The sequence below is a fragment of the Fusarium falciforme genome, chromosome 1 (genome assembly GCF_026873545.1).
Source record: "Fusarium falciforme chromosome 1, complete sequence".
NCBI classification, from domain to species: Eukaryota; Fungi; Ascomycota; class Sordariomycetes; order Hypocreales; family Nectriaceae; genus Fusarium; species Fusarium falciforme.
Genome location: NC_070544.1, coordinates 4,396,983 through 4,421,264, shown reverse-complemented (window position 1 = coordinate 4,421,264; position 24,282 = coordinate 4,396,983). Strand labels below are relative to the sequence as shown.

Genomic DNA, 24,282 nt, shown 5'->3' with positions numbered 1-24,282 from the left:
TACACACTTCATCATCACGACCTCAAGAACCTAGCACTTGAAAACCAACACCACACCATGGCCATCTCATCCACCATCCCCCGCGGCGACGTCACCGCAACCCTCAACTTCTACCAACCCCCTTCCGACGCCTCAACCCCCTTCAACTACGTTGACCAGCCTCCCAAGGGTCAGCCCCAGCGCAACTTCTCCGACAACCCCCAGCCCACCGTCATCCACGATGTTCGCGGCCGTGAGACCGACTTTCATCTCGACCAAGACGCTTTCCAGGTCATCAGGAACGTCCCCGAGTCCAGTGAGGCCGAGTTTGTTGACGACGACTCTATCAAGGCAAACTACTATCCAGAGGTTGAGCAGCTACTCCTTGATAATGTCCCTGGGTCAAACCGCGTCTTCATCTTTGACCACACCATCCGCCGTCAGAAGCCAGACGCTCATCGAGCTCCCGTAACTCGTGTGCACATCGACCAGACCGCAGCGGCCGTCGCTCAGCGAGTCCGTCGGTACTTCCCCGATGAGGCAGACGATCTTCTCCAGCGTCGATACCGCCTCATCAACGTCTGGCGGCCCCTGAACAAGGCTCCCCTCGAAGCGTTCCCACTGGCCGTGGCGTCTTCTGCCTCGGTTCCGGACAAGGACGTTGTTCCCGTCGAGCACCGGTATCCCGATGGTTATCAAGGCTGGACTGCCGCTATCCATCACAACCCAAACCAGAAGTGGTATTACCTCAGCGGCATGACGGGTAGTGAGAGACTACTGCTTGAGTGCTTCGACAGTGAATCTCTAAAGCCCGGGTCCAACATCGGTGGCCGTGTTCCTCACACTGCATTCCAGGATCCAAGAACCAGGTCCGATGCCGAGGGTCGTGAGAGCATCGAGATCCGGGCCTTGGTATTTGGACCCTGAAGTTGTTAGTTACCCTTGGGCCAATGGCTCATGGTGATGTGGAAGGAATCATGACATATAACGCGATGTAGCGATTTGCACTATACGGAAGTTTGCTTTAGGATATGGGCACACATGTAGTTGATGAAGGGCTTGGTATTTCTATATCTATGTACCGAGGCCATGAATTTTGAGACCTGAATGAAACCAAAACGAGACCTGATATCCGATGTGCTTGTCTGAGAGCCTTGCCCTTGTTCGAGTCCCCTGACTAAAAAACGTCCCTGTTACCAATCCGAAAAACATGTCAAAAAGAAAACCAAATAAATGCATCAAAGCCATCCTGGATGATTGTTCCTGCCCCGAACGTAATGACGGGTCCAGTCAATGCTGCAACACCTATGCGCCGCGCTCACAATGCTGTAAAATGACAAGGTCCTTGGACTACGCAACGCAGCCCAGGCTCAGTTCTTACGTCCCTTGCCACGGGTGCTGCTGCTCCCCTGTCGGCTCATGGCAACACCTCCGGCGCTGCTCTGGCGGCTCATTGGTGCGGCGGCGCTTGACAGAGCGGCAACGGCGCCGATATGCGCGGGGCTCGGCTGGTCACGGAGGCTGCTGACGGTCGGCAGGCCAAGGGCATCTCGGACGTGCTCCGGATCCTCTCGGGAGGCGCCGGTGAATGCGACGTAGCGGCCTTCCTGATAAGGAGTCGAAACGGCCTCGAGAACCCTTCGCAGACCACCCTTGACGTCAAGGTGAGCGCCAGGCTTGTGAGAAGCATCGTACTGCTTGAAGTATCCCATGACAGAGAGATCGGATTGGATGTCGTCGTTGGACAGAGGAACAGGGAAGTTCTGGTCGGCGGAACGGGGGTATGGCTTCAGGTACTGCGAAGGGACAAAAGGCGGCATCTTGGGCGGCTCCTGGGCGTGAACGAGATCCAAGTTGCCAATACCCTCGTAGTTGACAACACCCTCAATACCAAGGATCTTTTCATCGATAAAGTTGTGGTTGGCGCCACGCCCGCTTCGGGTGGCGTGTGAGACAGAGCGCTCCATGGCAGGGGCCGCAGGCGTAAGATCATCATGGTCGCCATTGGCATCGCCATGGCCAGAGTCGCTGTCATCGGGCGAGCCATTGCCGTTGACCCGGTTGCGGAGAATGTATTGATGAGCAGCAACAGCAGCAGTGTTGTAGTTGAGAGACAGCTCTTTGTCAGTAAAGAGCTTGTCAATGCTGTAAACGGGGCCGTTCTGTTTGGCAGCGGCGCGAGCCTTCTCAGACTGCCAGAGAGGTGTGGTGTTGTTGGGGTCGAGGGCGCGTCGAATGGGAGCAGGCGAACCGTCGTCATCACCACCGTTTCGCTTCCGCTTCTTGGAGTCGGAGTACATGTGTAGGTCATCGGCATCTTTGCGCAGACGCGTGGCTCGCTTGCCATGGGTGCCGCCGGGGCTCGAAGGATTCGTAAGGCTGAACTGATTTGGGTTCAGGAGCAGAGCGTTGGAGTCGTTAATCTCCAAAACTTCCTTCTCCCGGTTCAATCGGTTCTTCTTATGGGTCAGGGTGTTAATGAGGCGATCGCGGAGGGTATTGGCCAGCGCTTCGTGTTCGCGCTTGGCGGTTTCGACCTTATAAGCGTAGGTGTTCTTGTACTCTTGCAGCCTTCGTTCGTAGTCGTTCTGGTAGCGCATCCTGTTAGCAGCGGGATCGGCTAAGCGCCTGGCAGTGCCATCTCACCTTGGACAGCGCCAATTGAAAGTCGCGAATTTCAACTAGATCCTCGATCTCGCCGATGTAATCGGAGAAGCGGACTCCAGCCATGTCGAGAAGAGGTCGTGCATCTTCGGCGTTGACATCAGGGCCTTGGGTCTCGGCGTATTCTCTCTGGATCTCGGCAATGACCTCGAGCACCCTGGGATCGTAAGGGTCGAAGCGCTGAACCAGAGTCATGTCAAGCTGGATTTTTTGGAGTTGATCACGAAGAGTCAAGTCTCTTGTACGTGAAAACTTTTCAGTAAGGGTCATGAGTCGCTCTATGAGAGCAAGTCGCTTGCGGTCTCGTTTCGACTGGGAGGCTGAAGGAGGATCAGCTCTGCCGCCGAGGCCGCTGGGGACCACTGCGTCGTTGGCAGCCATTTTGACAAGCAAGCCAGCACGTCAATATGGTATAGGCGAGTGTAGAGTTCGTATCGCGATCGTTGGAAGAGAGATACGAGCTGTGGTAAGAGGAAGCTGGTGTTGTCGTAGTGTGCTTGAAAGTGGGAAAGGCTGGGGGGGAATCCAAGGGTGTGGGATTTTGCCGACTTGGAGAAACAGAAGAGGAAATGATGTAAAGGGTGATTTACAAAACAGACGGAACAGGGCTCAAATTCTCATGGAGCTCGATCCCAATACGGCATTAAACCGAAGAGAGGAAATCAAGAGCAATGAGAGCAAGGCAGGTAAACGGAACGTGAGGATTGAGCGGCTCGTCTGGTATTGTTCATGCTCAAGAGTGGCAGCGACACCAACAGCAGCAGCACCAGCATGACCTCGCTGGGCCGCCCGTCCAGTGTCCGCTCACCGCCTTCCGAAAGCGGATAATTGGCAGATAGCGCCTGGTCCCGATTTCTCAGGTGGTGTCATCCGGGCCGAGGCGTGATTGGCTCAAACTCCTGAGCCCGCTGAAACGGGCAGCTAAGAATAGAGCTGTGTCGCACTGTGACTTACACGGAGCTCACTTGCATCGCAAATTCACCTCTTTCATCTCACCTCGTTGTCTCACGAGCTGCAAGTAGATATTTGGAGAGATGGTTATTATCATTATTTCCCAATCGAGCATTATTCTTCTCTCACAGTCCGCTCCTGAGCTTCTGTAACTGACTAATCAGGCCAAACCCGCCTGGCGACTTTGTGTCCTCCACCACCACGGCCGCATCTCTTGTAACACTCCCTTTGCGCGATCGCGAAGTGGGCTCCGCTTTGCCCTCCTTCTTGGCCGCCTGCTCCATTTCCTTCATCAGATCGCGATGCCTGTCCTCTACCATCTTGGCCAGGCTCTCGATAAACTTGTTCCTGCCCTTCTCCTCCGCCGTGTCCTTCCACACCACTGTGAGCTCCTTGAGCTGCTCAATCTTTTGCGCTGCCTTCTCAATGCCTTGTACAGGGTCCTCAGATTTGTTTAGTAGGTCAGAGATCTCGCCTCGGAGCTTCTTCAGCACCTCTTGACCCTTATCCTCTGAGCTTTGCTGCGCCGACCCAGGTTCCGGTGCTGATACGGACAGGAAGCCTGAGCTCACAGACACCTCGGAAGGTGGGAAAACAAATTCCATGGCGTCGCCAAATGTCTTAATGACCAAATCGAGGCGAGATCGCACAAGCGTGAGTGTTTGTAGTTGCTTGATAAACTCGGGATCATCCGCGTTTGTTGTTCCTGTGACAGTCCCACCAACAAGGGCCGGTGTTGATGGTGCCGTGCTCTTTTCGTCCTTTGCACTTGCAGCTGCGCTGTTCTTGGCTTCGATAGCTTCCTGCAATCCTTCAGGGACAAACTTGCTGATGTCGTTGTGGAGGGTCTCAGTCATGGTCTCCTGGAGACTCAGCGTCTCGCCCCGTAGCAGCTCCACCTCGTAAGCCAGGCGACTCCCACTCCTCAGGATGTCATCGGTGAGCTGGGTCAAAGTACTGGATAGCCGCGAGGTCTGCGCGTTGAGCTGCGAGATGAGGGCCTGGGCCTGCGTGGACAGCTCGGCGAGGGGTGCGACGTCAGAACCGGTCCGGCTAGGGACTGAGCGCTGCTGCAGCGGCGGCAAGGCTGAGTTTAGAAATGTCGCGGGATCAAATGTTGGATCCAGAAAGTCTTGGAGGAATTCGTCGGATGTGTGTGTCGACTTGGGCTGGATCACCGCCTTGGACTTTCGTCGTGAGTGTCCAGATCTGATGGATGAGGCGGCGCTGCTGGTTGCCCGCCGCCGACCAACTTTCAAATCGGACGCCATTTTTAACAAAGCCCCAGGGTTACAGTGCTTTATTCCCGGTGACCTGAAGATTTGGTGTTTTATCAGTGGTTGACAAGATGAAATTCAAGACCGCCGCGATTCTAGGGATAACACCCTTGGATGAGATGCAGGAGAGCTATGGTGGCCACTTCCATGGCGATTACCTGACCATGAGCCGATGATAATCCGGCGCCCAAACCGCAGCCCACTCCACTTACAACAATGGATCAATCACCACTTTCTCTACTCACCGCGCTCCATCTCTCACTCAGGCTGCGATACTTTTTTAGTCAAGAGAAATGAGCGAGTCACAGGAAGAAATGAAGATCGACCCCTCAAGAGCCCAGGCTCTTGTCTCCCAGCTCAACTCGGTCAAGGACCGCCTCGCTGCTGTGGCGAACGGCCGTAACGTATGCATGGCCCTGGCCCTCAAACTTATCATGATAAACATGTCCTGATGCGCTTCTTGTAGGTCCGACTTGTTGCTGTCTCAAAGCTGAAGCCAGCGAATGACATCTTGGCCCTCCATAGAGCTCCTACGTCTCACACTCACTTTGGCGAGAACTACGCCCAAGAGCTGACTCAGAAGGCCGCTCTGCTTCCAAACACCGTCCAGTGGCACTTCATCGGTGGTCTTCAGTCAGGCATGACATTTCAACTCTATTCAATACACTTTCATATACTAACATCGACCTAGGACACTGTAAATCTCTTGCCAAGATCCCCAATCTCTTCTGCGTCTCCAGCGTCGACACCTCAAAGAAGGCCCAGCTCCTCAACACAGCCCGCACCAACCTCCTGGCCTCGCAGCCCGAACTCTCCAAGCTCGGCGTCCACGTCCAGGTCAACACCTCTGGCGAGGAGGCCAAGTCCGGATGTGCTCCTGGGGCTGACACCGTCGCCCTGTGCCGCGAGATTGTCGACACCTGCCCCAGCTTGCAGCTGCTTGGCCTCATGACCATCGGTGCCATCGCCCGTAGCAAGGCCACCACCGCCGAGACTGAGAATGAGGACTTCCTAACACTCAAGGAGCAGCGGGATCTCGTAGCCAAGGAGTTGGGCCTGAGCGAGGAGAGCCTGGAGTTGAGCATGGGTATGAGCGAGGACTTTGAGGGTGCTGTGAGGTTGGGAAGCAGTGAGGTACGTGTAGGCAGCACCATCTTTGGCCAGCGGCCGGCCAAGGCAGATGCCAAGATCAAGGAGTGATGCCCGTAGACTGTTTTAAACCCAAAAATAAAGTTACCGAGTTTCATGCTGGCATAACGGTTTCATTCGATCGATCCAAACGAGAGACTTCATGGTATCAACAAACAACTAAATCCCCCCTGCTCACAGTCACTCCGCAATCTGGGGCGCCCGCATCCGCATGCACCGACGGTAGAGAGAGCCGTCATGGGGGGCATCGACGCAGGCAACTTTTCGGCCGATAAAGAAATGGCTTGAATTGAGCGCTTCATCCACTCCAACCTTCATGCTAGTTCCCCAACGCCCATATGCTTCATGGTGGTATTAAGACAACTCCGTCCCGGCCAATTATACAGAAGAATGGTATCAGGAAACCATGACGTTGCGGAAAGCGTCCGAAATCTGCTCTCGAGAGGGTGCTTCAAACTCTGGTGACGTCGACACTCCTGCAGAAAGCCGTTCCTGCATATACTTCAACAAAACAGTCGGAACCGAATCATCCGTTGCCCGAATAGTGAGTCGAATCATCTAGAGAATGGTTAGATCTATATCATAGGTGAAAATGAAAGGATGTGTCTTACCTGGTTCCCATAGTTTGGCTCCAGTCTCATGAGACAGCCAAACTTGCCCCCTTCAGATGTGTGAAGCACGCTCGCACCAACAAAGTTCTTTGGATTGGGATCCACCATGTCCAGCACACGCCATCTGAATCCCTCCACTGTCTTCGAGATGAAGCTCTCTGTGATCTCCCTGCCGCCGCCTTTGCCAGACAATCCAAAGATGCCTTGGGCTTCACGGGGAGCTCCACCAATCTGCTTCCACCTCCTGAAAAAGTCCTCCGCGGACAAGTCTGCCGGGTCCATGAATTTGTGGATCGCCACGGGAAGCTTCAGAGTGAGGGCCTGGAGGGCACCAGCCAGGTAGCTGATACGCACTGTAGGGCTCTTCTCAAAGATCTTCTTCGCCTCAAACATGACAACCTGCTGAGACTGTCCGCCTTGGACGATGGTACTGTCAGGGAGATTCTTAACATCCCAGGTCAGGTTGTTCTTTTCGCTCTCGTCCAAGTCCAAGGTCGTTGTAAATGAGCTCATAGTGGCAGGCGTCTTGTTCTTGAAATATGTGATCAAGCAAGCCATCTGGCCACGATACTCGGACCGGACACCAATCTGAAGTTGTCCGTCCTCGTACAGCACACCATCAGACCTGACCAGTAGCTTGTTGAACCCAGGCTCCCATCCAGGTGACAGATGAGCAGCACTGGCCAGGTTCGGTGCCTTCAGCATCTTGGGCTCGGATGGCGTAGGTGCGTTCATATCAAGGCCAGCCAGATCGGCCGCGCCGTTGCCATGACCATTTGCTCCAGACGCGCCTTGGCCATTGGTCTTGCCATTCAGAGACACATTGGAACTAAAGGTCCTCTTAAGAGCTCCAGTTCCCATGCTAAGCTCCCTAGCGTCGGCGTTGGCATCCTTTCCTCCCACCACCCAGGTTCTTCGGTCACTCGTATTAGCATGCTTCTGGTGCAAACGAGACAGAAGTGCGGATTGTCTCTCGGGGAAGGGCGGCATCTCATCGCAGATGGTACGCAGGAGGTCGTCAGTCGGCATGCTTGCAAGAGTCATGTACTCGCAAGCTCTCTGCTGAAGCTCCGAGTCCAGGTTGTGACTGTGGAACTCGAACACGTGGATGAGCTGAGGCTTGATTTCCGGGAACAGGTTGACGTATTTAATGAAACATGAGAGAATCATGGCACGAGTGCTCGACGAGCACGCGGTTAGCTTACTCTGAAGGGCGAGGAACTGTTCAATGGGACTGCAACGAGGCTGGTCGGCAACCAAGTGGCCGAACTCTCCCAGGATGTATGCACCGATCTTAACCAGGGTTTCATGGCAATGGTCACCCTTGACGTACTGCAACGCATTCTGCGCCGCATAGACTTGGAGTTCCTCGTTGTTTGTCACAATCTGGATCACTCGCTGCCACACCTCGTCGCTGACGTGATCTCCAGCCATGGCGATGAGCCGTAGGGAGATGTCGACGTACCACTGCACGTCAGTAGCGTACTTTTCCGTAAGAATGGCGATCTTAAGGACCATTTCTTCTCGGATGGCAAAGTCGGCATTCTGCAGGTAGTGTAGCAGTTCGCCAACAATGACCTGCGCGTTCGAGGCATCACACATGCTGTAGAGCAGATCAAGACCCTTGCGACGGACACTGATATCTCGGTCCTTGAGGGAGCCCAGGATAATTTCTTGGTGCTGCTTGATAGGGTCAAGAGTTTCTGCTCGTGCGGCAAGATGGGTCATGGCCTCCAGGCCAAGATACCTCACGTTGGTTTCCCGGCTCTGGATAAATTTGCCCAGTCTGGTCGAGATTTGCTTCATCAAGCCATGCTCAGTGTCAAGGTGAATGATGAGATTGATGGCTTCGAAGAGAACCGCATTCTGGGCGTTGTTCTGCTGCACATTCTTATTGGTCTCCATAGCCAAGTTCAGGATCTTTTGCAACGACTCTCGGATCATGTCTCGGACGTGGGTATCCTCTGATGATTTGTGTCAGCAACTACATAAAACACACTTCAACATTTGACATACCTGATGGGGGGAAGTATTGAAGGAGGCGTAGCAGCTTGATCTGCAGCCAGGGGCAAGGAACCTTATAGTAGAGGTAATCCGTCGTGTATTCCCCATCGATAAGGATTCGCTTCAGGCGAGCAGCTGCCTTGGCATATGCTCCCTTGTATTGCTCCAAGTTGTCCTGCGCCAAGGTCATGACGAGCGAAGTCACCGAGAGAGCAACGCCGAGATCGGAATCATCCATCAGGTGAATGATGCGCTCCGCCCATTGAGGGGATACGATGTCTGGGTGCTTGCGATATAGTCGGAGTAGCGTCAAGGCAGCCTTCTTCTTAACAAAGGATTTGGAAGTTCTAGTCGGCAATGATCAGTAAGTCTTGTTCAACACGGTACACCACTGGCGCATACGGAGAGATCAGGAGCCTGTGGACCTCTCCATTGAGAGCTTCACCCATTTCTCGGCTTCCCACGTTGGCAATCGCATGGAGTGCAAGGCAATTGAATAGTTCGTTGTGGTCGAGCAGATCTTTGCGAATACTGTTGACGACAAGGTGCAGCAGTTCGTGCTTCTCGTGGAGGAACAGAGTCATGGCCAGATAACCGATCTGCTTCTCAGAGTATTTGTTGGCAGAGATCAGGTTGACAGCCTCGAGATGACCAAAATCGACGTTCCAGCCCAAGATGTAGATGTACAGCAGCTTGCAGACGTATTTCTTCTTGTGGTAGCCGCTCAGGTTGCCATCCTTGAACTTCTGTCGGATATTGGCAAGCTCCTTGTTGATTCGCTTTTCCTCGAGTTCGCGCGCTCTCGCATTTCGAAGATCGGCGATAAACTGGACCAACCCGCGCATGTTCGCATTGCTGCTGCTCGAGCGGCCCAGAAAGCCCGTCCCTGAACTCGACATGATGACAGCTTCTGATGGCGTCCAGAGTGGTAAATTGCGGAAGACCCCTGATTATGGAAGCGGTGCGGCGCGCTGGTGGCTCAGTTGGCCTCGTCCGGCGAAAGAAGCGTAAGATGAAACAGAAAGATCTCCAAAACAGAGTATGGTCGCCTATCGCAGAGATCGCATAGTCGATTCGAGTTGCCCAGACAGCTCAGGCGCTGGACACCGATTGTTCGTCGATGAGATGGATGGGAGATTGCTCGTTGGAGGGGCGAGCTAAGCGGGAGATGCGGATGGGCGGTGCGTGGTGTGGACTAGGTTGGAGTTCAGGTTGCGGAAGGTGCCCCGTGGGCCAGGGAACAAGCGGATGCGTCGGGGGGGTTATTCGACCAAGGCTGCGACAGGATGAAGCGGGAGACGTGGAGGCGGGCGAAGCGACCAACGTGAGCGTGACGAGTTTGGCTGAAAGAAAGAAAAATAGGAGAAGTGACAGAGGAGGCGGAAGTGCAGTGGGATTGGAAACGGAGGTCAAGTCGGGTGCGTGTTCTTTCTTGCCCGTTCAGGAGGGCCGTAGGTCATCTCCAGTGAGCGAGCGACTCGGCCGTGCATTGGATGGAGGCCAGTCCAAGCCTAATGGGCTCCTGGGCCTTTAACGAGCCTGTCGTCTTCTTCCTGCTCCCCGCCTGCAGGTGCACCAACTGCCAGAAAGGGCCTACCACGCGGCTCGTCGTAAAAAAAAACTTGAGATACCAGGACGGCTGCGCTCACTTAAGCCAATAAAAAGTATTCACTTTATAGCCTAATTACGAGCTACATGGAATATAAAAATAATGAATGATATCATAAGTATTTAAATATTTTATTTATTTACTTTTATAATTTTTCTTATTTTTTATTTCTCACATTTGGGGACTTTTTGTGTTAGAAACTCGAGAGTGCTGATTTAGTGTCTCATGGTTTTTTACGACTACGTGCCTACCGTTGTAGTTGGCTGGTCCGTGCGTCATCCACTTTGGAGCGCAGCCAACTGAAGAGCTCCAAATTCATCATGACTTTGGCTTGTCTATCAAAATTCCACCTGCATACATCCAGACCAAACATAATCAATCTTTCAATTATTTGTCACCGTCTGTAGATATACTCTACAGAGCGCTGTGCCATGTCATCATGCGCGTCTTCATTATCCACAATGCGTTGTAGTTTACGGGCATTGCCACGGCCTGCTAATCTTTGCCGTCCCATCTCAAACCAACGCTTCTACGCCGTTCAGGCCGCGGGTGCTCCCCGCTTCCAAGTCTTCAACCGGCGAACAAAATGGCTTCAGAAGGAGCGTGCTGCCATCAACCCTGAAGAGAGCCGGGAGGCTGACTACCTCAAGGATGAGGTTGCTATCCGCCTGTCTGAACGACTCCTTGTAAGCATCATCCTGTGTCGTTAGACCAGCCCACCCATGTCTAACCTCGGATCCAGGACATCAACCGGCACTTCCCTCGAGTGTTGGATCTTGGTGCAAACTCTTGTAACATTGCGAGAGCTCTAGCCCAGGAGAACCCTGATCCTGATCCCGCAATGCCCGTCTCTCCACCCTTGTCCACGAGGATCGATGAGTTGGTTGCCGCAGACTCATCTCATTCACTACTCTATCGAGATGCCGATCTTGAGTTTAACAAGCAACTCAAGATTACGCGGCAAGTCCTAGACGACGAGGAGACAATTCCATATGAGTCGGGCTCATTCGACCTAGTAATGAGCTCATTGAGTCTGCATTGGATCAACGACTTGCCCGGTGTTCTCACCCAAATCAACAACATCCTCAAGCCCGATTGTCCCTTTATCGGCGCCATGCTTGGAGGTGATACACTGTTTGAACTGCGTACATCACTTCAGCTGGCCGAGTCAGAAAGACGTGGTGGCATGTCCCCTCGGGTCTCTCCGCTGGCTGATGTGAGAGACGTGGGCGGCTTGCTTCAGAAAGCCGGCTTCAAGATGTTGACTGTGGATGTCGACGACATTATTGTTGACTATCCCGATACATTTGCTTTGATGCAGGATCTCCAGGCTATGGGAGAAGGCAATGCTATCCTCGGGAGGGAGATGGGGCCTATCCAGCGAGATGTCCTTATTGCCGGTGATGCCATCTACCGCGAACTACATGGTAACCCGGACGGCACTATTCCAGCGACCTTTAGAATCATATACATGATTGGTTGGCATGAGGGCGAGAATCAGCCAAAACCCCTACCTAGGGGTAGCGGCCAGGTCAACCTGAAGGATATCTTGGAGCAAAAGTAGTCCAGATGGGTGGATTGTTGTATATGTACACAACTGTAAAATCAATGGCAAAATCCCGCGCGAGGGTGATTCCGCGCGTTTCGTGATAGTCGGTTTCCTCAGTCTATGGAATTCTCAGCCCGCTCGCCGTCATTGTACATGCCATCCTGCTCTACACCCTGCGCCAGTCCGTCATGGTTCGTCCAATGCAGCCCAGTCCAGCAACCTCGACAACCTTCTCGTGCCAGCTGAGGAGCACACTCATGGCCGTCGTCGCCGGCTCGTTCGCTCCGCCAGGTCGTCCTCCGATTTGGGAGAAGCCTGTGGGCTCAGGCGTGACCTTGTTCGGTGATCGTGAGGCGTTTCCAGGGTGAACCGTGGCCATTCCCTTGTAGCTAGGGACTTTTTAGAACTGATATCGGTATCTTGGTAAAAACAACATACATGTACTTCATGAGCACGTCCAAGCACTCGGCGCCGCCCTCGGATGCGTAGAGGCTCTTGAGCAGGGGTGACATTTCGCTCGCCTTGATCGACTGGAGAACCTCGATGATAGTATGCAGGTGGGCGTCCTGTTGAAAGACATAAGTTATTAGATCCTGCCCTTCCGGGGAGCTGCCCTGTCGGTCTGCGGGCTCAAGCTTGACATACCTTAGCGGCATCTGTTCCATTGTAGACAGGTGTATCCAAGCATCCCCTCAAGGCGCCTTCAGCGTCGCCTCCTCTCAGAAGCTGCCGAACCTGGCCCGCGAGCTGTCGCACTTCCGCCTCGTCGATCTCGGGCTGTGGGGGGTGGAGGGTCGAGGTGTCGAAGTTGACGCTGGAGTCCTCGTTCAGGGCGTCGATGTTGATGGTGCGCCAGGCATCGCTGAGTGTCGCGCTGGTGTGCTGCTGAATGATTGACATTGTGGGCGGCTTTGTGTGTGTGTCGGGGTGCGGTGGTTGTGTTTGCAGGCTTCACGGAGCTCTGGCGGTATGCTTGGATAGCTGTCGGTGTTGGCGTGTTGAACAGGATGGATGTCCACCTTAGCTGCGTCAGCGATGGCGGGGTGGAGGTGAGGCTGGACAGGTGGCTGAGGTACTTGCCTAATTCGGTGGAGCCCGACGACTGTGGTTCATGTTGGAGAATGCAGCCAGGTGTGGTCTGGGGCTTCAGTCATGAATGTCAGTAAGTACAGACGTTAGAGTTACGATGGACCTCTTGGTCTTGCTAGATATGTTTCGGGCGATTTCTTATTTTGACTGGTTTAATTGGGTTGCAGATAGGCTTGGAAGTGTGTACCGACTTGGAAGCGTACCAAGGGTTGAGTTGCCTCAGACTTCTCATCTACACACAGGCGATTATTACGAGAAGTACTCTGCTTCTGGGAGTGATGCTCATGGTAGAATAGTAGTATTTATCTTCCTCTTTTACGATATCTGTCGTAGAAATTGAGGAGAGATCGTGCAGATACAATTGTCAGTGGGCTACGGAGTACTCTATAACTGGATTTGGTATTCTTCAGGAAGCCAATTAGGGCTTTAATCCACGCCCAGCCAATACAATAGATCTTTTATGAAGATATACTAGCTCCGGTACTGTCTCCTGGAAGACGAATATGGGGATATGTTCATGCTTTGGTAAACGCTTCGACGCATTTGAAAGACATGTTCCAACCCGTCGATTCTTGACTATTACAAGAACCAACTAACACATCACGATGAACATCCAGACAACCACGAAGGACTATAACCAAGAAATTTCGCACACAGAGAGCGGAAATACTAGGATTGAACGTCAGATATTAGTCTGGTACACTTGTCCCTCGACAAGCTCAACCATCCCATCGAGTCACATGTGTTTGCTCGGCTACCCTAGAGGTCCACACCGAGAGGATGGTGGCAGGAACCGCACCTGATTGTCAGATAAAGGCTCCTTCCTGGGCAAGATTTTTAGCGAAGCAAGGAGACCCCAACCGTCTTTGACTCCCACTTCAAGCATCAAAACTCAGCTCATACATCACTCAATCGACAACAGCCGATGCATGACCAAAAGCAGTATCACACCCCAAGACCTAACAGCCTACCCGGGAGTCTACGATTTCGGTCACACTTACACAAAACGGCACGATCCGCGTCAAAGCCCACATCTGTCTCGCTCCAGGACCCGACGCAATGCTACCCATCTGGCGGTTGTTTGGGAGACGCTGTGCCACGCTCCTTCCCCGGACTACGAAATTGCCCCAGCGGATAGGGGGTCGCATTACCTGAGTCAGCAGCCCCGGAGGCTCCAAGGCGAGACCCAGCTCAGTTCGTACCCAGGAAGCTCGACCACGGCGTGTGGCTAATCCGCTGCGTAGATCAGGCACAGGCACTCACAGCATCGACGCCCCAGAGGCTGTTGGGTTCTCTGGGCGTCGAGATCATCTCGATATCGATCATTCCGGGAGGGCGGCGCGGAAGGCATTGGGTCCTGCGTCGACCCAAACTTGACTCGTTTGGCTCGGCCCATCGTCCGGGGAGCCCACCCGGCTCGAACGACACGCGCGCTCACTCCAGAAAGAACAGCTGGCTTCGCAGATCGTTCTTCCAGAAGGTCCCTTACCTAATTAAGAGGCCTCTCCCTGTCCCCACACAGACGGACCAGGAACAACGGAGTTTATTAGGACGAAAATTTTTAAAATTACCCAGCGGATTCGACACGGAAGCCCTGCGCTCGCGGAAGCGGTTCCCCGGCGACATGAATCCTATCTCAATGGAGCAGCTGGCCTAGCTGGAAGTGCGCTCAAACGATATTCCAGAGGCTGGTAACGCCAGTGATCCGGGGATGCTAGACCAACGCGATGAAGGATGATGGGCACAGCTACGGACTTGCCTCCATTGAAGATCAACCGACGGCTTTGGTGCTCTTCGTGCTGGGTTGATGCCCAGCGCCCAGAGATCGCCACCGAATTCTTACAGAGTTCCGAGTTGCGAACATCCGTGACGTTTCTGCGGGTCAGACACGACGCCCTGTTCCAGCAGCCCCGATCCTGATCTGCAGGACTGTTCGCTGAGGCTTCTGGAAGGCGGCCACAGGAGTTCTGCCCCAGTTGAACCTGGCGGTTGGGCGATGGCTTTGGGCCACATGTGTCATGAACCCGATAGGTGGGCTTTGATGACAACCCCACCATTTGTGATGCCAAGAAGGGTCCTCATCTCAGCAGCCCGCAGCCTCTGTCTGATACCTACGCCCAGACGATTGTTGTCGCAGAGGCGTTGTACATGGTCGCGCCAACATTGCCTCCGCGCCTGTCTAAACCGATGCAGAAATTGGAGATACAGACACAACGCTACAAGCACGATCTACAAGAAGCCGGTCTACTTAGCAGAGGAGGCTGCGATAGTGTGATAAGGCAAATCAATAGCTCCGAGCTCAGTGACAACAGGATGGTCCGGGCATACGATTACGCCTTCATCCCGAGCCAGTAGGCAACATGCCAGTCTCACCCCAGCACCATCTCCACGAAACGAGTCCCGGCATGCCCTCCGGGGCCGGGGGTTTATTGAGACGGTGGGCATTCGGATCTAGCTACAGGGCATCTAACCAAATGGCTTCTTCGACCACGAGATGAGGTTGGGGACGGATCGCAAAGGCCCGTGTGGAACGTCCATGTGGACGACGATGGATTTCTATCACACGATGACCCCTGGGCTGAGAAAGTAACCTTCAGTTGAAGCAGATGAAGATGGCACAGCTGGGTAGGCTGGCCTCCATGGCGGGTGGAGGCTTGCTGATCGCGGCAAGGATTCAGAGCGTTGGATAACAGAAGTCACATGACACAGAGGTATCACAACAGCATCCGACAGATGAGACCATAGGGCATTCGCCTTCCCAATCATCTGACGTCGGTTTAAAACGAGACCTCATCGAACCGCCATTGAGAAGCGCCACCTGTGGATGCCATTGACGGGACGATGAGAGGGCTGGATGGAGGTTGGTATCCAACCGAATGGGCGACGCCAACCCCTGTTTCAAAGCCGAACATGGCGCTTGGAAATTGGCTAATGCAGGAACGCCGAAGGTTCGGGGCTTCGATGAGGCACTACGGTCTGCGCAAGCCGCCACAACGTGTGGGCTGCCCGGCCGCGCTAGGGCGCATGTCCTGGGCCTACCCCTGAAGTTGCAGGACGGGAGTTGTTGGCAGTTCATCCCAATCCATGGTCGTCTCCACAAGATCAAGGCTGCCAAAATTGCCTGGTTCGAAACCCAGACCGAAGAGACGTGCTGGAGCAGCTGACGCTTGGGGCCAGGTCCTGGCGCTTGAGCGTTGACCCTATGTTACAGTGCGCCCCAGCCTCATGCCTACCGCTGGCACAGTACGAAGTATCCTCGCGTGGAGCTTCATGCCGACTGACAGCCTTCTGGAAAGTTTCTATGCAGCCCCCGTTGGCCCACCGCGATGCCCACCGAACAAGGAGCCACGGTTGACCGACGAGCTGGGATGCTACAGAGTATACCTGGAGGGTTCCAGAAGTTCGTCTCGAAGGGAAAAAGAAAGAAAAACGGGGAGCACGTGCCCAACCATTGGTCTGGTCTGTCAATAGAGGTGTCGACAACCAGCAAACGTTGCTCACAGGAGCTTGAAGCCGTCAGCCGCCTTTGCACTACTGTCGACGTCAACTGTCAACGTCAACTGTCACATGGTAACGATAGACGCGTGGAGAGTTGAGGCCGGCTCTTTGACAAATGGGACCGATGAAGCAAAGCTTGCACCGGTGCAGAGTTACCAAGTTGCGGGATGGTGACCCAGACTTAGGCGAGACCGGCAGTATTCCCGCTGCATGAGGCTGCAGGGTTGGGGTCTCTTGGAAAGGTAGGGTACTCCGAACAACAGGAAGGGATCCCTGGATGTCACTGACCTGACGACGTCTCATTTGGTAGCAGCTGAATATGAAACAGCTATATTGCCTCGGTCCTCAATACATATTCTTCATCATGTTGAGGAAGCATGAATATGCTCGCTTGCTGATTCAAGCATGAATCTATTCCAGGCTATATGGAAGAATTGGCAACGCGGCTCATGTCGCTGTCATCTCATTGGGACTATATGCAGACATCTCAAGCACTGTCATGGCGCCATGTCGTCGATGTCTCAATACCAGATGGCCCGAGATTCGCATTAGATGCCAACTAGGCAGCGAGATAACAGCCCCAAAGGTTCCGCTTCCCTGGGATTCGGTACCGCAAGCGGGGACGCATGGTTACGATCCGAGAAGCGACTGGACGATTCGGCCGAAGAACTACCATGTCTACGATACACGGCAGTTTTTTGTACGAGGGGGGCTGCGGCTACGAATGCGAATACCGCCCTCGCGCCTCTATCTAACATCATTACATGGAATGAAGCGAAACCATGAGTGAATTGGATGTTCGGACAGTCGGGCCTGAATCCTGCGACACTCTGCTACGCAGAGTACGTACATTCAGAAACCGGACAGGGTGGGTAGCGAGGAGTCTCAAACCGGTGATGACAGCAATTCGCCAGTTTGGCCGACTGGGCCATGGCTCAGTTGCCGGTCTGTGTGACACCCACCCGTTCGGGTCAGATGAGAATAACGACCTGAGCTCAGAGCTAATCGTGGCTAATTATGGAACATACGAGGGATAAGCTCAGCTAGCAGGCCCTCGCTACAAGGACAGCAAAAGTTGCGAAGGAGCAGCAAGGACGATTATTCCCCGGCGGTGGAAAGAAACACGGAGAGAACAAGGTTGTACAAACCACGACAAAGCAGTCTTGGATGCGGTGAATCAAAGCACTACAAGGATGCATGGATGTTGTTTAACTCTCGTTGGTTGAGGGAGAGAGCGAAGCAAAATGGATGAGTCCATCAACCAAGGTCGGTCAACGATGACGTTTGAATATCAATGATTGACCTCCAATGATACCCTCAAAGTCTCCGCTTACAAAGGAAGGTGAGAGGAGAAAGGACGGATGGCGTTGCTGCATACAGGGTAACAAAGGGCCGCAGTTCTTTGAACCTCAACATATGACGATGCCGGCATTTACTAGCGCACACAACAATGACGGCACAACAATAGGACGACAAAGTCTTGATTGCTTGTTCTTTCAGGTGAGAGACTATACGCCACCCGCAGGTTGGTATACTTGCGGCACAGTGACCTTTACTATACGTGTTACTCTGGTTGACGCGCTGGGCTTTACTGCACGCGCCCTGGCACGTCCTGATCTCATTTTGGGGACGAGATGAGACGAGATATGAGATGAGACATGAGATGTGTGGGGATTTCAAGAACTTTGCTCCTCTACCGATGCCGGCCGGCATATGTACTCAGTAGGGCCGTCAGCTCGGAGCTGCTGCGTGACGAAGGAATTGCAGGCAAAGCAATGTTGCATGCCTGAGCGTTTAGGGCCGAGCCTCTCCTTTGAAGGCAAGGCACAAGAGCGGTATGCAGCCGCAGGCAAGCCGCATGATGGAACATTCTTTACTGACGCTCTACAGTTGTCACAAATTACAACGGCCGAGAGGAGGGTACGTAGCAGCAACATGGCCTTTACACCACACCACGGGACAAGACAAGGGCAACGGGAGAGGAAACAAGACAAACGCAAGGTTTCAAATGTGATGAATTAAACGAAAGGATGGTGGGTAATTGAGCTGGTGGGATGGACCGGGGGTCATGCTGCTGGGATGCCGTCGCAATCGGGAGCACCAAGAGGACGGAGGACCCTGGCTATACCAGAAAAGCGCCAGAAGGGGCCGAATGGAGTGCTCCGTACCAGGGCTGACGAGGTACCTCGCCGACGGGCGGTGCACAGTACGCTGACACGGCTTTGGGTACCGCTGAGGACCTTGGGTCTGGTCTGCCTGACGTCGGTCCCATCTCCCAGTTCCCACCGTCGCGGGTTGGCTTGGCTGAGTGCTGGGCTCGGCCAGTCTGGGGGATCCACCACGGGGCGCCGGGAGTGCAGCGGTTTTTTGGGGCTCATAGCCATCTCGTGGTGCACATGGCGACAAGGACGATGGTGGCTAATAAACAGACGTTGAAAGGAGAGGATGGCGGCAGCTGGGGAGGTCGGCGGAAGGCGAGGAAGGCCAGGTCAGGGCCAGAATCACAGGCACACGAGCTTTATCAGTGGCTGCGAATTGCTGTTCTGGACCTCGACCACACCTCCACATGGGCTAGCTGTCAACGTCACAAGCAACTTACAGTTCAACGTCCTACCTACCTAGAAGGGCAAGTGAGGGAAGAGAGTGTTGGCTGCAACGGGAGGTTGCCAAGGAGCAGAGTACCCAGAGGGGGAGGGGATCTTTTGGGGGGCGTGGGTGAGCCAGCCGGAGGACAGGTGTGAGGAGCGTTTTGGGAGGTTTGATGGCTAATGAGTTTCCAGCCTCCCGGAGCGACACGCCTTTGCAACAAGTCCCAGCGGCTCCCTACCCCTGTGGCCCGGTGGCCTGGGTGTCCCTGGACGCGAGAGGACGGGCGAGCAGCGCCAGAACAAGGGAGGGAGTGCAGCCGGTGCATGCTTCTGGTGAAGTGCGGATCAGCACTTCCACGGAGCCCCTGTCCTGGCGACGGAGCACTGCAATCCTTGCCAAACCCACAGACCATGGATCACAGACCGCGAAGTTTGGGCTGGGGCAATATCAGTACGTAGCAGTAGAGAGGACAGCCGAGCAGAGAAGCTCGCTCGGTGCAGGGCAGAGAAGAGCAGGGCAGGTCAGCCACGGGTTACCTCGTGGAGACATGCATCGGCCCTGGAGGGAAAGCCACGAAACATGGTCCGGCCAGGTACCGTACCGTTCTGCTTCCACCCATGGCTCCCTTTTTTCTTTTTGCGCTCCGAGCTTGTTCTTTTTTGTCACGTCCAGGCCCCCCTTCCTCTTCCCCCCCAGGTACGCCCCCCAGAACGGACCCCCTAGGCAAATTTCAGCAATTTGGAGTTGATACGGAGCGCCCATAGTGCCGTACCTAGTAACGGGAGCCGTGTGAAGCATGGGCATGGGCATGGCATGGACACACACACACTCGCCCACACACCCCTCCCCTCCTGGCCTCCTTGGTTCCCTTGGTTGAGATTTTCCCTATTTTCCATCTTGGGTTTGTAGTTGCCATCTGGATGGGTGGTCTGTACAAAAGCGTCTCGTTCCCACGTCTCTCCCTCGGCCCAGAACTTCACTCAACCGACTTCACGTCTCCCTTATTACAGACTCCTTTTTAATCATCCATCCGCCCACCTCATCCTCTTTGGTTTTCTCTCCCTCCTCCTCGACTCTGTATCCCTTTGAGAGTGAATCACTTACACAAGCAAACGATAACGACGACCAACACCTACAAGTCGGAATACACTCAAGACAGTCATCTACTTGAGCTCACTCAACCACTCTACTACTCTGTCACCACCAACACCACCTTACATCACCTCACCTCGCCCACCCCAGGCAAGGTCCAAGTCAAGACACCCCCATAATAATCAGGCCCCCGTTTGTCTGACCCACCCTCGTTCGACCGCCCGACCGGCGCCACCATTTCCTGCTAGCGATCCGCTTTGTGCAGCGTGTGTGTGCGTGCGTGCCTTGTGCCTGACCGCGCTTGAGCTGAGAAAGTAGCTGGAGGCTAGCTATTACGGCAACGAGCCAGAAAAAAAGTTTCCCCTTAACTTATTGGGTTGCTCTACCTCATTTGGGCTGGGCTGTTGTGCTGTTGCGCAAAAAGCATATTCGGACGAACTCCCCCCCTTTCTCTTGAACTCAAAGAGACGCACCTGTCCGCCCATCATCATCTTGCGTCTGCGACATCATCTCTCGCTCGTGTTGCCTCTTTCCAACTCGTCGCATCTCTTCGCTCGCCTCTTGGACCTCGTCTCGTCTGTCCTCTCCAATTATATTGGTGTCGCTCGCATCTTGCCCACCATTCGGCTCTCTTGTCGCCTTTCCTTTCCCTGCACTGTCTAGATCCTCCAATCGCGACCGCATTCCCTGGATACGGCCTGCTTTGTCTGTCGCACCACGACGAATAATCTTGTGAGTCAGATTCGCTTGCTTGCTTGCCCAAATCGTCTCCCCGTCGCGACGAGCGCATTGACTGCGATTCGTCGTTCTCCCCATCTTTACCACATTCCTCTATATTTATCCCCTCTCCCCCCTTCGCCATGTCTTCTCAACCGCAATGACTGACCAGCAACCAGGCGCTAGCAACACCACATTCTTTCACTCGTTCTCCCAACAACAGCAACAATGGTTCAAGGATCATCAAGCCCTTGCAACATGGGCCGAGGAGCCTACGACACAACCGGTGTCCCCAAGCCCCCCCCTCGCCCCAAGCCTCACTAAAGAGTCTTCTCGCTTGGATTGTTGGACGAACTCTATGAGTCCCCCCAACTTTATGCGACTGACGACCACGCCAAAGCTGGGCCACGCTGGCGGTTAGGCCTGCCGGCGACGACATGACACCGCACCGCGTTCAACAGACGCGCGCTTCCCCTTTTCCGCCTGTCTTCTCTTCGACCTAAAGCGATATTCCCACTACGATACCATTTAATCACCTTCTGATGGCTTGGAGCCGCGAGCTGCGCCACTCCTTGCTTTAATGCATTCCGGTATACCCTTTTTTAATACGCATTCCTGTCGAAAAATCATATACACAGCGGCTCGGAGCCATCCCTTGCTTCCCAGCAGCAAGTGGAATTCAAGGGGAGGGTTTTGGGGAAAACGGATACACTCGTCAACATGGGTGCCGACAATTTCTTTTTCTTATTTTCTTTTTGGCTTGGACATTATTCATACCACACACATCTGGGCTCAGCACGCGGCGTTTGACCATAGACGGGACAAAAATTGGGATTTGTTTTTTTTCCTTTTCCGCCTGGCATCTTTTTCACCGCAACCACACACTCGCACTCGCACACGCAACAACCCCCGGCTCGAGTCGTCGTCCTCGGTCTCCACATGGTCTCCCTCGATAGGCAACCCGAACTTTCAGCACCACTCGCGTCAAGGGCGTCTTCAACCGGAATGGAATGCAGATCCAACCGGGATGGGAATGTCTCAGATCGGCCACCGGCGAGACAAGACAAGGGTTGACGAGCGCAGTACGATCTGGAATTGGGAGACCGAAAGCCAAGCGAAGACAGACCGATATCGAGAGAGACATGCAGTGAGCAGAAGAAAAGCGAGCGCCTCGGGAGAAGATGTTTTTTATTGGGAGTTTTACTCGACATGGGGATTTGGAAAGGTATTACAAAATGGGAACGGGCTGGGAGAAAAAAAAAAGTTGCTTTTCGGCACTTGCATATAGACTTGGGGGATCTGTGGTTTTTGCTTTTTCGCTTTCTGCTTTTTTGCTCTGCTCTCTCTTTTCGCAACCCCCTTGCTTGCAGAGGTTCCCCTTTTGGCCTGTATCTCTCGTTTCTTCTTTTCTCTTCCCTTTACTTTTTTTTTTTTTTGACGAATTTTTATTACTATTGGGTTAGCTGTTTGGCCTTGGATCCCTCGCGGGAGGGCCATCAGCAAAAGGGATTCCTTGCGGTTTCATGTTGGCCGGTATTCCCCTGTACTATTTCTGTATTGGTGTACAAGACTATTGGATGAGGAAGAGGAAAGGGGGAAAAAGAGAAGTGATGCTTCAGCGACGCGCTGAGCTGAGCACTTGGGCTGGACTCAGGACATTGATAGAAGATACCCCCACGCGGTTTTCCCCCTTTCAACCTCTAGACTGTATAGTATCTATAAGACGGAAGACAGCTAGCTACACAGCGCGCAAGGAAAGACAAACGTCCTGGTTTTATGAGATAAACTATAACAAATAATGGATTTACTTCAAGAATAAGCTCCTGTTTCAGACTTTGCAAGAGAAAAGTGACAAGAATATGACATCTATTTTGAGATCGGAGTAGGCTCGCCGTGTTTGCCTGATTTAGCAATGTCGAGGCGAGATAAATTGAGTGGGGATGGAAATGCTTGGACGACAGAGATTGTTTGCTATGCCTGGAGCCGTGGTTTGTGTGACGGGACAAGGGGAGGTGATGACGAGGGCTGGGGAGCCGAGAAAGCTGGGGTACAAATGTTTGCTACGGTTCCTGGGTGAGGATTCAAGTACAGTACAGTGTGCAGTGTTGTAGCACGAACCCAAGAGACGGGAGGACTCGTTGGCTGTGTTGTGTTATGTTGTGGGTGCGGGTTGGTCGGGTGCGTGCCCCTTGAATTGGAATGCTTGCTTACGACGAAGTGATGAGAGGGGGAATCACAATTGCACTCAGTTCGGTGGTGATGACGCTGTGCGCAAATACGAGCGAGCGAGCGTGAGGAGTCAAGCAAGGTCTAGGCAGAAGCTAATGGTGGAAAGCAATGGAGAAAAGGCAAAATAGAGTTGAGTTGGCCCCTGGTGGATTGGGCCGCAACAGGTAATCTACAGTCCAAGAAATGAGAGGGTAAATCAACGAGATGAGATAGAGGGCGCGTAATGATGGCCAGGTAACAGACAGATACAGATAGACACTCTCAAATTTCCTTCATGTTTGCTGGACTGGGATTCATGGTTGGTTATAAGTTAATTTAGCAAAAACAGCCTCGTGCGAAATGATGGCACCAGGGGGACGACGAGTCAGTCTTTTGGTACAGCAGGTATGGAACATGGCAAAGAAGCTGTTGGCTTCGGCGGGCTAGAGCCAGTTTTGGTTGGGGTGGTGGAATTGACTTTCAGGGGGTCACAGGCCATCGATGATGGATGGATGATGACGGCGGCGCGGGACTGAATCCGGCGCTGGGTAATCAAGAGGCTCTTTGGTCTCTGGAGCCTTGCGGGGAAGTGAAGGCTTCCATCCAGCCAGCGGGTGGGTTCCGGGGTGATGGAAGGATTTGGGTCCAATGGGACCGAAGCTACTCGAAGTTTTTCGCCTGGGGAGGGCTCGAGCTCGTTCGCTCGGGCTTCGGATTGCATCCCCGTTGGGTTGGGCTTTTGAGGCTTGCCCGTTTCATGGCCGTTGATGACGGTGTCGTGAATGTGTCTGTGGTCTGTGTGCGCGTGTGGGTGTGGTGACATTACTGATAGAGAATACTACTACACTGTAGCTATGACATGTTTACTTCCATCACGATTACAGTGATGCATGCATGCACTGCCATAATTGATGCCGCTCGGTCAGCATCACCAGTTGACATTGTGGGCTAATGGCGGTTCATAAACATGCCACTCCCGCTGCGCTTGCACCTCCCATCCCGCGCCCGCGACCTGCGCACGCACACACTTAAAGGAGATGGAGGACGGACCGCTCATTTACAATCTGTCTGTCGTTGGCCGATGCAGGCGGCTCGTGACACCACGTACACGCACGCACGCACGCACAGAAAGGCGGAACAGCCGAGGCTCGTCCGTTCGTTCGTTCGTTTGCTGGTTTCCGCGCGCGAACTCGAACACGGACCGTGAAACACGACGATGAGATGATACGAAATGTCTCTTGGGAAGGGAAAGAAACGCAATTAACCGCCGAGGCGACGGGACGAGTACTCCCCGAG

At 53.7% G+C, this 24,282-nt stretch overlaps 7 protein-coding genes across 7 annotated transcripts; 3 read left to right on the top strand and 4 right to left on the bottom strand.

Annotated features, from left to right (window-relative positions):
* Nucleotides 1-57: 57 nt before the first annotated feature.
* On the top strand, nucleotides 58-906 carry NCS54_00124400 (Hypothetical protein; the record flags this gene model as incomplete). The annotated part of the gene is made up of 1 exon (XM_053146875.1): nucleotides 58-906. The coding sequence occupies one exon, from the start codon at nucleotides 58-60 to the stop codon at nucleotides 904-906; it is 849 nt and encodes a 282-aa protein (XP_053002850.1).
* A 443-nt stretch (nucleotides 907-1,349) lies between these two features.
* Nucleotides 1,350-3,024, bottom strand: NCS54_00124300 (Hypothetical protein; the record flags this gene model as incomplete). The annotated part of the gene is made up of 2 exons (XM_053146874.1): nucleotides 1,350-2,567; nucleotides 2,626-3,024. The coding sequence occupies 2 exons, from the start codon at nucleotides 3,022-3,024 to the stop codon at nucleotides 1,350-1,352; spliced, it is 1,617 nt and encodes a 538-aa protein (XP_053002849.1).
* A 695-nt stretch (nucleotides 3,025-3,719) lies between these two features.
* NCS54_00124200 (Hypothetical protein) lies at nucleotides 3,720-4,865 on the bottom strand (the record flags this gene model as incomplete). The annotated part of the gene is made up of 1 exon (XM_053146873.1): nucleotides 3,720-4,865. One exon carries the CDS (start codon nucleotides 4,863-4,865, stop codon nucleotides 3,720-3,722), a length of 1,146 nt encoding a protein of 381 aa, XP_053002848.1.
* Nucleotides 4,866-5,164: 299 nt separating this feature from the next.
* Nucleotides 5,165-6,071, top strand: NCS54_00124100 (Pyridoxal phosphate homeostasis protein; the record flags this gene model as incomplete). Its single annotated transcript, XM_053146872.1, has 3 exons — nucleotides 5,165-5,275; nucleotides 5,338-5,509; nucleotides 5,563-6,071. 3 exons carry the CDS (start codon nucleotides 5,165-5,167, stop codon nucleotides 6,069-6,071), a joined length of 792 nt encoding a protein of 263 aa, XP_053002847.1.
* Nucleotides 6,072-6,416: 345 nt separating this feature from the next.
* On the bottom strand, nucleotides 6,417-9,534 carry NCS54_00124000 (AP-2 complex subunit alpha; the record flags this gene model as incomplete). Its single annotated transcript, XM_053146871.1, has 4 exons — nucleotides 6,417-6,578; nucleotides 6,632-8,595; nucleotides 8,648-8,982; nucleotides 9,038-9,534. The coding sequence occupies 4 exons, from the start codon at nucleotides 9,532-9,534 to the stop codon at nucleotides 6,417-6,419; spliced, it is 2,958 nt and encodes a 985-aa protein (XP_053002846.1).
* A 1,141-nt stretch (nucleotides 9,535-10,675) lies between these two features.
* On the top strand, nucleotides 10,676-11,808 carry NCS54_00123900 (Hypothetical protein; the record flags this gene model as incomplete). Its single annotated transcript, XM_053146870.1, has 2 exons — nucleotides 10,676-10,930; nucleotides 10,987-11,808. The coding sequence occupies 2 exons, from the start codon at nucleotides 10,676-10,678 to the stop codon at nucleotides 11,806-11,808; spliced, it is 1,077 nt and encodes a 358-aa protein (XP_053002845.1).
* Nucleotides 11,809-11,959: 151 nt separating this feature from the next.
* Nucleotides 11,960-12,693, bottom strand: NCS54_00123800 (Actin-related protein 2/3 complex subunit 5; the record flags this gene model as incomplete). The annotated part of the gene is made up of 3 exons (XM_053146869.1): nucleotides 11,960-12,182; nucleotides 12,232-12,359; nucleotides 12,439-12,693. 3 exons carry the CDS (start codon nucleotides 12,691-12,693, stop codon nucleotides 11,960-11,962), a joined length of 606 nt encoding a protein of 201 aa, XP_053002844.1.
* Between the last annotated feature and the right edge of the window lie 11,589 nt (nucleotides 12,694-24,282).